Source organism: Buceros rhinoceros, unplaced genomic scaffold (genome assembly GCF_000710305.1).
Source record: "Buceros rhinoceros silvestris isolate BGI_N320 unplaced genomic scaffold, ASM71030v1 scaffold1908, whole genome shotgun sequence".
NCBI lineage: Eukaryota > Metazoa > Chordata > Aves > Bucerotiformes > Bucerotidae > Buceros > Buceros rhinoceros.
In genome coordinates this window covers 24,862-38,969 of record NW_010427278.1, presented here as the reverse complement: position 1 = coordinate 38,969, position 14,108 = coordinate 24,862, and the positions used below count along the sequence as shown (strand labels likewise).

The 14,108-nt window shown below is 39.8% G+C and overlaps 1 protein-coding gene across 1 annotated transcript in view; it reads right to left on the bottom strand.

The window, feature by feature from the left end:
* LOC104498431 (thrombospondin type-1 domain-containing protein 7B-like) overlaps positions 1 to 8,747 on the bottom strand; it is a gene marked incomplete at its 3' end in the record, with an annotated part of 167,474 nt that extends 158,727 nt beyond the window's left edge. The window contains exon 1 of the mRNA XM_010141808.1: positions 8,609 to 8,747. Within this exon, the coding sequence (XP_010140110.1) occupies positions 8,609 to 8,747 (139 nt within the window). The remainder of the gene's footprint in view (positions 1 to 8,608) is intronic.
* Between the last annotated feature and the right edge of the window lie 5,361 nt (positions 8,748 to 14,108).

Genomic DNA, 14,108 nt, shown 5'->3' with positions numbered 1-14,108 from the left:
CTGCTGAAAGTCTGACAGCACTGCTTTACACGGAGACACAAAGAGCTTTTAAAACCAAATCCTGTGGGGCAAAACCAAGCAGCAAATAGACTGGCTTAAGATAAGTAACACAGGTTTACTGGTCGTTTCGCCAGGAGCAGCTGGGTACCAAGGCACGCGAGCTGTGGTGCGGCAGAGACGCGGGCTTCACGTTCGAGGCGTTGGGCTGGCTCCTCTTTGAACATACGCCCTTTCAAGTGAAATTAATCACTCTATCACTCCCGCAGCATCTGGAGCCATAATCATTACCCGACTGCTGAGAAAGAAATGAAACCACTAATCGCACAGGGAGTAAGACTTAGTGTTCAGAACAGGGAAGTTTTTATTAAGTTCTCATTCAAAAAGTGATTTTTCATAGCTGGCCTTCCAGGACATGCCACACAAAAGCTGGATGTACTTCAGCAACTGCCTACAACTCATCCCCCAGCATATAGAGACAATATATTTAGAACCACTATAATGAGGTTTTAACACGCTTTTCCAAATTTAGCTCTATAACCCTAAATCACTGTTGCACCCAAGTATGACACGGAAACACATTTAACCATAAACTTTAAAAGGTCTCTGGAAGAAGGAACTGCCAAAGTCTACAAAGAGGCAGACACCAGGCAGTGTAATCAACAGTAGGGACCAGACACTGCCTGTGGATTCACACACCACGCTCCTCCTGACGTCAGAGGAATTCCCAATGCAAACTGAAGCTCATATGTTCAAAGCTACTGTATTAAGTGGGCATTTCAACATATCTATCCACTAGCTGAGCGTGACAAAACAGATCATATGGACACTATGTCAATAATCTGGGTTACCATGAAATATCCCCCAACCTCCTAATGTCTCCATCTTGTTTTCCTGGCTTTTACCATTCCATTTTATTTGAAAGGGAGAAAGAATACAAAGAAATTACTTTTTCTTTCTTTAAAGAACAAAGAGTAAGTTAATGGTAGCAGGACTATTCTCATACGTATCAGAAGGCGGGGGGGTGGGGGCGGAAATGCAGGGACATACTGGTTCAGTAGGCAGAATACTCAAAACTCATGTCCCTAGAAAGAGTCAGCTGCATTATCTCCATACTGAGAACAACAAGATGCATCTCAGGGATTTCTAATACAATTTTGTGTATTTTTACCCACAATAATTGTGCTCTACACAAGAGCTGAAAGTGATTACCACTATATATTGAAACTGTTCAATTAAGTGCTGAAGTGAAACTTTTATTCTAACTAACTTAAGATATAATTATTAAAAAAAAAAACCTGCAGGGTTCTGAACAGGGACAGCAGAATAATTAAATATAGTACTCTGCTGAAAATGTGATCATCCATTTTTAATGCTCCACCTCTACGTAACAGAAATCTTACCAACAGCTGCATTCAATTAAAAAAATATTAACCCCAAGGAAAAAAAAAACAAAAACATTCCCATCTGTTTTTCTTGCCACTCACTGTGCTTCTTTTCTGAGTGAAATATGTACAACAATACAACCCAAAGTTGAAAGAAAAGTACCGCAATTCCAATAATAAGCTGTCTTTTTTTTTTTTTTAAATGAACAATTTAAAAGGAACCACTTTTGCAGATTTTCCCCTGTGACCTGCAGCTCTGTTCCCATAGTAACTATTGAGGAAAGAAAAGGATAAGACGCCTAACTTACACCACAAAAAAGTTGAAAGAAAAGTACAGCAATTCCAATAATAAGCTGTCTTTTTTTTTTTAAATGAACAATTTAAAAGGAACCACTTTTGCAGATTTTCCCCTGTGACCTGCAGCTCTGTTCCCATAGTAACTATTGAGGAAAGAAAAGGATAAGACGCCTAACTTACACTTTTCCCAATACCAACAAAAACCAGAAAAAAAGCACCTTATTCTCAAAAACTATTATTCTCAGAAAGGGAAAAGGGACATTAAAAGATTAGTGTGAATCTCCTGTGTAATCTAGTTTAAACCACCTACCGAACATCTGATGCTGGTTAGACAAAGATACTTGTTAAACCGTGTAGTCTGTGCGAAAGAACTACTGGAATAGTTTTGCAAGCCCAACAACAACAAAATTACCAGGCACACATGGTAAAAGCTCACACGTGAACTCAGCAAGCACCGTCACCCGTCCTCAGCCACGCTGCCGCGGAGTATTCATCTCCGCTGAGGGACCAGTAACCTGCCCGTTATCTCCAAGCATATAAAGCATTAATTTTAACATATATTTCAGTTCCTCCTTTGCTTGCCTTTTTAATTTGACTGATACTCTATGTTCCTTGTATTGCTTGCTGTAGTGTGTTTTTCTAGGGAAAAATACTGAAGCCAGCGATTCTTTCTTTAAGCAGTACCACCAGGAACGATTCACCGGTGTCTCCAAGTCCCTACAGGAAACCAGAGCTAATAAGAACATACCAAGTTTTGTGGACAAGGGAAAACAGCACCAGTTTAAGCATTTATGCCTCCCAGACTGGAGCCAAGGGACAATGTCTCTGACACTGGATGGCATTCTCTGGGCCAACAGGGCAGGTTCCTCAGCCACGTCCCATACGCTGAGGTTTTAGCCCCGTGGGTTAAGGGTAAATCCAGAAGCTATGGTGGACAGGAGCCAGGTGGCTGCGCAATAGGCTGCTGTGGCACATTTATCCGACCCAACATTAGATCTCAAGCACCTAGACGAAAGATCAGGCTGGAAGACAAGCTTCCAGCATTGGAAAGGTTCTTCAGGAGAGAGCTGGAGCTCTTCTCGTGTTCCCTGACAAACTCCAGTATTTACTGCCTGAGGACACAAAGTCTTCACCAGCTTTGAAATGTATCACCCACCTAGGTGATATCACCCACCTATCACCACCTAAAGGTATCACCCACCTAAGTATTATTTGTACAACGCGGGTTTAACAAAGGGTTAGAAAGTAAGATAACAGATGCATCTCCACAACTCCAAGACAAGTTGGATTCAGTGACAGATGAAACAAGACCAGATGAGGATACATATCAGAACTGGAATGATAAGGATGAGGTGAAGTAGCAGAACCATATGTAATAAAATCTGAAGGTGTGTGGAACAGAAAGGTGAAAATGTGGGTAGGAAAGGATGAGTGAGGAGAGAAAACCAAATATGTAACAATCAGAAAACTGCACTCCTGTCTACGGAATTATGAGACTAGCTTTGAAGTCACCCTTAAGTCTTCTCAAATACCAGGGACTGCATAATCTCAACATACTCAAATACCAGCCAGCATAGTAAATTCTGCTGCTAATGAAATTTCGCAAAACAATTTTCTTTAAAGCTTCAAGTATTACTGAGTTTCTTTAAAGTTCTGCAGAAATAAAAGCATAATTTATACTGTCCCATAAAATAGTCTTTGCGGAGAATTATTTTTTACACAAATTTAGAACTAAAGTACTTTTCAATCATCAAGTTTATGGCAAGAATCTGAGCAGTTTTAGAATGGAACTTAATGGGGTTTTTAAGTTATTTATTAATTGTTGCTTCTGTCAATGACAAGATTGCACTCTGTAACCCAAGGAAATCACTACAGCCCTAAACTCTTAACATAGTGAAGAACCTTGGAATAATTCAAAGTTTGATTAAATCACAGTTAAATTTCGACTTTAAACATTTAAAATTCCATTCACCAAGACAGCGTAAGAATAACCTACAATCAGAACATTTGCCACAAAATGCAAAGTCTGGAAGAATCAGACAGTCAGCAACACCGTAAAACTTCCAGATGTCACACAAAGATCACTAAAAAGGCATTTGCACTTCATCCATGAATTGTTGTCCTAACAAATAAAAAAACCCACTTCATCTAGGATAGATTATCATTCTTCACCTTGTAGAGCTTTTGAAAAAATACCACCTGTTGCAGAGCTATCTTTGAATCTCTTTTCAGTAGGTTTGAGATCTCCTTTGAAGACCTGGACTCCTTTTAACACTTGGTGTACATAGGTAAAAGTTTCTCTTTCATAGCCATGAGGTCAAAGGCACTTCCAAACCAGCACCTGACCTTCCTGAAAATACTATCCTGAAAAAAGACATTTCAGGGCAGTATTATCTGAGAACAGAGAACGAAAGATCTTTTTCATCTCAGACGTAACTGGTTCACCCACATTCATGAGCAGTTCAAAGGTTCCTCCACATCAGAAGTTGTGCTCCAAAAAGTTCATTTCGTACCTCTTCCATTATGAATTGTTTCTGATGAAAGACTAATGACGAAAATCCATTTGCTAACCCTACTTTAAGTAGGGCTTTAAAATGTGAGTAATAACTCTGAATTAAAGGGGTTTTTTGTGTTCACCTGGATGAAGAGAACTTACAGCTCACCACGCCCAGCTGCCAGGAGCCCACAAACACCAGAAGATTAATTGTTTCTTCTCTACTGTGATCAGCTGTATTACAAACCCATTTCCCAGTCTGATATCTCAGTTTCCATGCTCTTCCATTCGTAACAGGGAGCACGTCCCTGCTGGGCTAAATCACCATCCCGATTCAGTTTTTGGACAGAATTACGGATGAAGAACAACCTGGGACACCACATCTGGGTTTCTAATGGTCCCCTTCCTCCCTTCCCTAGTAGAGTATTATTTCCACATTAAATAGCATTTTACCACAATTAGAGAACTATTTTCCTAAAAATCAGAATATTTTCAACTGACGAAAACATTTTTACAATATTCCTCTTATGAAGAAAATAAATAAATAAATCACTCTTTGGCTCTGAGAGCCACCGTTATGGGATATGCCCCTTACCCCTTTCACTCTGATAGTATTTGGGAGGAAATTGCACATGCAGTCACCGAGGTGTACTTCATGGAGGAGCTGAAGACATCAGTGGTAATAGCAAAGCCGCAACCTGCAGCAATTGCAAGTGTCTCCAGCAGGGTGAATTTTCAGCATTTTGTAAGCCCTCAGGCCCCTTCCCGTACAGCACCCAAAATAGTTGCTGTGTTGCACATATTTTAGACTTAACTTAGACTTCAGAACTAAGTTTTAGAGAGTCACCAAAAAAGAAACCACCTAGAATCGTGCTGTGGCTTCATGTAGGTATCAATATCCTATATGCAGTTTTAAAAGCTGGAATGGCCATCGCTAAACCAGACATATTTGCATTACAGAAATTGCAGGCGCTTTTAGAACCCATTCAAGAGCTAAAGAAAATCAACACTGTGAAATAGGCAAATTGCTAACTGGCTTTTGCATTAAACAATACTACTTTACAACGAATTAGGTCCAATTAATTTTTCTCAAGATTTTATCACTAAAACTGCTTTGTTAGTTAGCAAGTGTCAGGAAATTATGCAGCTATTTGAGGTTGCTGAGTAATTTAATTTATATAATTATTGCTTTCACGTTTAGGTTGGTGGTCACACAATAAGTATCTGAGAAGAAACATCTTGAAACCAACAGACACAGTGTATAGATACTGAGACATTAATATATCATCTCTGGAAACCAAAAGCTAAATGGTGGAGACAGGTCACAAATAAAGAAAATGCAAGCGATAGTCCTTTGAACAGCTGAGGGAGGAGTATGCATCATCTACCTCACACTGCCAAGTTCGTACATTTTAGAAATACAGAGCCTGGGGGTTTTGTAGATGCACTTATTTCCATACAATTGCTTTCATCTGTACCAAGACCACCAAGCCCAGCGTGGAAACGTGTGGGTCTTCAGTAGGCGGAACCAGGGATTTAGCTAAAAAAAAAAATGCTTGCTTTATAAACTTCAGTGCTGATACAATGCTTCCCCCTGCCCCCATCCATATTAAGGACGCATCTCTGCACTTCTACGTGCTAGGAAAATTTTCTTTAGTACGAATAAATGTGTGTATTTCTCAAAGTCAGAGCTTTTGGTAGCATGATCTTATTTATTTACAATGCATGACATTTCAATAAGTACTTGAATTTCTCTACAGCAGGTAACTTGCCATGCTTGCACCAGACAATTCAAGATTTAAAAACAAAACAGATCATCTCCTTTCTCGTTAGGGATTGCTCATTTCTCAGTAGGTTGTTTAATTTAAAAAGAAAAAAAAAAAAGAAAAAACAGAAAAACACAGCAGCAGCTTTTCTTCCTATCAGGATGGATCTGCTCAGTTCTGACACTAAAAGCTACTTCACTTTAGGTTCACTGGGCTGCTGTGGTTTTATTTAATTGTTAGTGGTTTTTGTATTGGGCACTGAAGTCCTCAAATTATGTTGTTTGGAGTTTCTTTTTCAATTATGCAAACCACAGATCTCATAAGGTTAAGATTCCCATGATCTGCATCCCAAAGTTATTTTATTATTAATATCCACCTCCAACAGGTTATGCTACCCCTTCTATCTCTCCAGATCCACCCGCTCCATTGAAGTCACCGTCCCTCTCTTCCCCAAACATTTCCCTCTAATCTTTTGAAAGACACAACACTGTGATTAACCACACCTGAAAAACCATTTCAAGTGAAGTCAAAAAATGCATCCGAAAGCAAACCACATACACCACCCTGACAGCAGACTGCCATTTACCCTCTTTTGTAACTAATTTCAAGGTCACTGCAATTTCACTGTTATATACTTGTTTCCAAATGCCACAGAAATTAAATCTGCAACGCATACCAAAAGGAAGGCACTGGTTTATTATATACGCCCCAACACAGAAAACACACCTAGCTCGTTTTAACAAAGATTTTTCCCAAATACGCAGCCATTCTGCCTACTGAGAGCAATCTCAGCCTGTTGTGTTATTTCTTAGGATGACTACAAAAGACTGAGATTTAGAAATGCTGCTGCTTCCCTGCTAGTGCAGAGAAAGCAGAGGCCTCACAAATAGTATTTTGGGGTTTAGCAAAACAAAGTGGATTGGGTGAACATACTATCCAACTAGAACTAAACATTTGGGGTTTGGATATAATTTTGATATAATTTTCAACAAAAAGCACCAACGAAAATTTTGTTTAGAAACATAAAAATATTTAACTGGAAGGAGAAAAAAAAATGGTTTTGCCAAACAGGACGTTGGCTCAAGCTCACGAGTTATTCATGTTCAGAAAACATTTCACTCCAAGTTGCTTGCTACCTCTTGTCACTGCATAAGCAGAGAATGTGCATCAAAGTACTGCTAGGATTTAAGGTTTTTAAAGTTACTCTTGAGAGCTCAGATACTTTTAATCCTTGTGGAAGTCACAAGAACTGACCGTTTTCTTCTGTATCTGGAAGACAGACCTTTACAGCAGGCTCATCGTGAGGCTTTCAAAGCACGGTACCCACGTCCATGCAGACCTGTGCTCCACCTTCTCTTAGTTCTACATACATCTGCCTTAGATGCTTTGAAGCATCAATATCTCCTTATTGCAGATGGGATCACCAAGTCAAATTACATTTTTAGGACTTCTAATGCACACCCCTGAAGACTGACAGAACAATACACTTCAGAGCTGAAGAGAAGACTGCACTGAGGAGTCTAATTCATCTTAAGAAAACAAATCTACCTTCAAAGTGTTAAAAAATTACATAAATAGTAAATTGGAGAAAGAGAATTTATATTGTTGATCATTTCCTCCTCATTTTACACGCAGAAGATAGTAAAAAAAAAAAAAGTATTAGATTGTACTTAACCAGCATTTCTCCAGCACTGAGCCTCCCATCCCAGTAGGCAGGGTGAGAAGCTGGCACTGATCTTACCAGAAGGACAGGAGCCCTCCAGAACAATTGTTCCTATTTTTCAGCTAATTCAGTCTCTTACCTTCCACCGAACTGTAATTAAAACACAAATAACCAAAACAGAAAAGAACCTCTCCGAAACAAAGGAGGGAAATTATTTTTCCATCAAATTTAACCGCTCTGTTGCTCAGCCATAGAAGGCGAAACCTCAGAGGGATCCCAGGCAATGAAACCTCCGGTTCAGTGGTGTATTTTTGATGAAGTGCTTTGATTAAACATTTCCCAAATTTTGCCAATCTTTCCATTTCATTGATCGTTCCTTGTTGTTGTGTTGTACTACAAAATAAGCATCCCATGTGTCATTCATGCATCTGTTTCATATCATCTCCTATCTACCTCCTCTCTGTCACTAAGAATCACAGAGCTATGGACTTGTCTTGACAGAAGTTTCCAAACGTTGTGCACACTCAATTTTGAACGTACAAACACTGCATGTATCCAATCTGACCGACGGACAGAAATAATTCACTAAATGTGCCAATGAAACTATAAATAGATCAGCCAAGAGCATGGACTTCTGGCCCTGTTCATCCTGAAAGACCCTGGTGTGCCCTTTTCATTCAAATGTGAAAAAATGATTAAATAGTTCAAAGGAAGGAACATTAAGATCATGATATCAAGATCCAGTAAAAATGTTAGTTGGATTAAAAGCATTAAGGAGTCAAGAATTATACTCTAGAGCCACTCTGGTGTATAACCGCAACAGACATGAAGATTACCAGTTTAACATAGAGATTAAACTCCTCTGTTTTTCAGTTATGAAAAGAAAAACCAGGACAGAACACCTTATCAGCCTTTTTCAATTTATTATTGAGCTAAAACAGAATGGAGAAAAGACAATCAAATACAGGAATTACCTAGTAGACAAGCCAAATTATCTTTTCCCTACCTGTTTTCCAGACAAACTGATGGCCTCTCCTGGCTTCCAGATCAGCTGTTTGTAACATTAGGAAAACAAACAGAAGGAAGGACTTCCCCAAGCTCTGCCATGCCCAGTGAGGAGAAACCCAGTTCTGTTGTAGAAGCATAATTCAGATAATTCAGTCTCTTGTCTTCTTTGGTCCTAGAATTAACAAAAAAAAGGAAAAGCTTGCTGCAAGACTTAAAACACCAAGGTGACAGGCTCAGCCTAAGAGTAACCTGGTGGTCAACATGTACTTCATAGTCCCTGCGTGCTGGATTCATTGAGGAAAAGTCTGTTACAGGGGCTTCACTTAAAGAGAAGGACAAAAAGGAGAGGGAGAGCGGAAAACCAGCTCCCAGAAGACATGCAGTCCCATCCTACAAAGCCAGCCATCATAAATGCTTTTTGCAAGTTTTTAAGAAGAAATTTAGCAGTGCAAACTAATGGCAAGGGATCCGGTCATGGTCTGTGATGTGTCCCTTGTTTTCTCTATTTAATTTAACTTAGCACAAGTATTACAATGCCATAGGCAGATCACATCAAAGCTGAGAACGGATTCCAGGTGCAAAAATCAGAGACTCCATGCCCAACATTTTAAGATCCCTGATAACTGAAATACCAGACCTGGAACTGCTTTCGCTACATACCATGCGTGAACATGGGGTAGACAAAAACAACGTAAGAAATGCAGCAGGAAAAGCAGGGAAGGAGGGGTTGCTAATCATGATGAACCAGGCTGAAACGGAAAACTAGACATCACTCAGGCATTTCTCCAGGATCTGGAACTCACATTCAAGTCCTTGATGTTTTTGCTCCAGATCAGCAACTAGTTACCACAGAGACATCTCTCTCACTGCGGGATTTTAATTAAGTTCTCCAATGCTTCAGATGAATACCAGAGGCACGTTGTGACCGAGACGGGAATGGATCAAGTCCTGTTATTGGAGCAGTTTTACACCGTACAACTCATTAATCTCTGTGCAGTGCCAGAAGCAAAGAGGAACGTCTCTCTGGGTCCCCATACAAAGCAGGAGCCCAACTTCTACGCGCCTGCTTCAGCAAGCATCCACATTGTTTACATACCATGGCAAAGCTCCAAAATAAGAGAGAATTAAGAAAGACATGCAACAAAATAAAATCTTAAAAATTCTGATTCAGCCCAGTGAATCAAATCTCTCTTTCTCTCATCCCAGAAGATAACCAACTAGCCACTTATTTAGGCAGATTTTACATGAGTTTCAAGTTATTTCGGATTTGTCCACGTTCAATTGTGAACAGTTCTGAAGTGTCAAAAAATGTTCACGGTATGTGCCACATTAAACAAGAGCTAGTTTCTGATATTAATTTACATATTAATTTTTTTCTTATGTAATAGCTTTTGTATTTATACCACGTTTAAATACTCAACACAGTTCCACTTATTAGCGATTAATCCTATTTTTACAGGTAAAAAATGTCACATCCATATTAGCGTAAAGAGCGAGATAACACCTGTCTTGAAGATTTGTCTTCACTGGCATAGTCTTGGTGATTTTCATTAAAATTACCAGTTATTAGAAGTTTGGTCCAGAAAATTCCATTACATTCCTAACCTTATGAAAAGCAACATTGTCATAATACACAATACACAGCATCATTCTTGATAAGAAACTGAAGATAAACCTGAAAATAGTACCTATTGACTCCACAGTGAAACTTTTAATTTCAAGCTGTATTTGAATTACTTTGAAGCAGCTTCTATCATGATAAATTCATGCAATTATACTTAAATCAGATATTGACTAACTACGGTGGAAGACACAATGTTATATCTGTTATCTGGTTTAGTTCATTCTTGCATTTCAGATGAAAAACATTTCAGGGAAGACCTGAAATACCATCAAGCTGACCAAAAACAGTAATGCAGGCAAGAGACCAGATTTATGGCTTTGCTCATGTCCTCCAGGTTAATTTAATTTAGAACTCACATTTAATGTAAAATTAAACCCACTGAGCCCCAGCACCTGGACAATGTAACACAGACAACTTATACGAAGCACAAGCGAAACTCAGAAATCTTGAGCATCCTTCAGAAATGCGATGCAGTAGGTAAGTCCTCAGGGTGGGGGGAAGAAGGGCCCTCAAACACTCTGAAATTCGGGGATTTTCCCCCATCTAGATGGCTGTTCACCTCACACAGAAGAGCTGAGGAGGAGCGACTCACCCAGTGTCTTCAGCATTGCAGTTACCATCTATGACGGTCAGAAAAGGGAGTCACCGACTTTCTGTCAAGGAAGAAGAGAAGGAATTAGGGACATTGCCTCTAACACTGTTCACACCCAAAAATGCAAAACAAGGGAAGAAATTATCCAGATGCTCAGATTTAATTACTGGAGGGGAGCCAGCACGCCCAACCCTGCACAGACAACACTCGTCTGAATGGCAGGGCAGCTCTCCAGGTCCAGGAGAATGACGTAAAAGCAACATATCTTACACAGGTGGGGGCATGAGAAGGGCAACTGCAAGGAAACCTCAGATAACAGCTGATAAAGATGCTGAGATTTTTAATGAAGCACCAATAGGGCTCATCAGCTGCCTTTTTTTTCCGCAGGCTTCCTTCATCTCAGCATTCAAAGGGTCAGTAAACAGCAGTAAATCCCTGGGAACAGCAGCCTCCTGCCCAAAACAAGGGGTTTCACATATGTTCATTCTTTGAGCAGGACTACAAAGATAACTGGCTGCTGCTCCCCACGGAGCAAGAACTGAGATTACATTAAGTCAGAAAAGAGTAGAAATAAATTAGACACCATGACACTGATTCTAATCTCCCCCACCCCAGCAGTGCTCAATAGAGTCCACTGATTTACACCACAGCAAACCACAATAAAAATTTGTCTGTATATCTAGGTTTGTATAACACAATTTAGAACAGTAGCTGTTCTGTCCTGATACGATAAAAAATTATTGCACAGGCAACATATGCTATCTACAGAAACATGAATAAATTACATTATAAAGGCCACCAACACTCCACATCAAATTTAGTTACAGTATATCTCAGCTCCCAAATGTGTCAGGATGGCTAGTTGTAAACTGGCAAATACAGAGAAAAATGAAGGGGAAAAGAATTTACATTTCAAAAATTGACTTCACCAAGGCTAGTCATGACTAAATTCATGCAATTGCTTGAACGTATTCAAGATATGTGCTTTACTTTAAAAAAAAAAATCTTGCTTCTCCAAAACTGATTATCTGGATTTATTCAATACCCTTTATAATACAGACCTAGCCAACTAGTAGTCTGCACTAATAGATTCTCACAAAATTAAAAAATGAGGCATTGTTTTCGTATATTTGAAGGATTAGTCACAAGAATCCTTTTAATTTTGTTAGATTTGTACAGAACCTTGTTGAGAAAAACAAGGATGTCACACATTAGCTGTAATGGCTGGGAACACACAGGCAGTCTTGAAAAAGCCACATGCAAGTTTTCCAATGATCATAACAATGCCTTTACATTATCTAATCCACTGCTATTTCTCCTAATGACAGGACTGAACAAAACCAGTTTCGAATAACAGACTTAATTTAGAAACCTGCATTTCTGCTGAAAACATGGCATTCAAGACAGTGTCAAAATGTTGTAAATAAAAAAATGCACATACAGCTGACAAATAAATAACTTATTCCTACAGTGCTCAAAATGCTATTTTATCTTCATCGTCAATGAAATCCCCAGCAGCCCAATCCTGGTCTAATCCCTGCCGAGCTAGGGAGAGGAGAAACCTCTGGAAAACTTTTCCCATTTTCCAACCACTGCTCAGAGGCAGATGTTTCCAAGTGACCGGCACTGGGCTAGTCCAGGACACATTAAAGTCCTCAAAAGCATCCAACACTGCAAGATGACAGACTGATGGTCCAGCTTTGCCTTCCCACACCACATGTACTGCCCTGGTCAAGAAGGGACAAGTTGCTCTTTCTGCAAGTTTCCATGAGACGAGAGGTTTCTTCAGTTCTGCACCATTTCTGTGGTTCAGGAAGGTTCCATCCGGCTCTGATCCAACATGGAATTACACAGTATTTATTACTGAACTTGAAAAAAGATCAGCTTAAACTGATCTAAACCTCAGACATGATTTCAGCTTTGTCATACATCAATTAAATTCCCCGAGTTCACCCAGAGTTGTGACCTTCCCTGTCACAGGTAAATCTGACCTACTTTTTTTGTATGAGAAGGGAATGCTGACAAAGACACCCGGGTAGCACTCTCCATTTAAAACACTGGATGCAAGTAGAATAATCCCAAATGCTTTAAATAACCAAAAAAAGTAACTGCAGATCGTATGCGTGGCTATAAATCGTTTGGCAGGTGTCTAGCACAAAGATAAGCATCATTAATCATGAATAAATTTTCTTCACACACTAATTAGGCAACTGTTTGCTTACTATGCGAGACAAACCCATTGCTTGTGATATTCCAAGATAATCTGGAGGTTTATAGCATACTCAGATAACAGGAAAACCTGCCTTGCCCCTCTGAAAGCTGTTATCCAAAAAGCTAATTCTATTCTGTCCTAAAGCAGCAGAATGTCTGGCCTGTAACAGCAAAGGCTGATCTCCACAGATCGGATGCTGAAAACCATCCCTGGGGGAGGTATTTCCAAAAAATCACTAATGCTAATGTTACAGGTATGGAGCTTAAAAAAATTAACGTGTTTGCACGGTCACATCAAACTAGGAACAGACCTCCAGATACAAGTGCTTCTGTCCCCACGGCACAGGTGCATGTGCATACTGCCCAGTTTTGTCTGTCATGATGAACACAGTTACATTAAACTGCCCTCACTTCCATACGGAAAACAAACACTCTACACTCTTCCACTTACACACTGGGAGAGAGACAGTCTTCTGGTTTGAGTAGGGGCACCCTGAAGTCATTCCACTGCCACTGTGTCAGAAACCTCCCAAACAAAAAGTCACTTAAGCTCATTCTCTGACACTAATACCCGATTCTGCAAGTGCTGCCCTTGATTTCAGCAGAGTGACTCCGGATATATGACAACAGTAGTTTGATTTTCTATACCTGTGCTTCCTCATTTACTCTTCTTCTAGGAGCATTTTAGAAAACCCTGGACACAAACACACAGCAGGAACGAGCTGAATTCATACATCAAGCTGACAATTGCCTGACGGCATTTTTGTCGTAAGTGGTCACTCATCAGGAATCAAAATTGAATTAAGCTCCACAATTCTTGGGTAATTTGCTACAGTAACTGTAAGGGTAAACAATGCCTGAAAGAACATCTGGTGTTAACACATCTGTATACAGAAGCTAACTCCAAACAATCAGCAAATGGTCTAAACCCTCCTGCTTTGGGCTGGGAGTAAGTCTGTGTGACTTCCAGATCGACAAAGCTGAACGTAAATTCTTCCCAGTCCATTTTCATGTATAAACCTTAAAAAACCTTCCTCAGCACTCAGCTGGTGGAAAGCTCAGTAGGCAGTC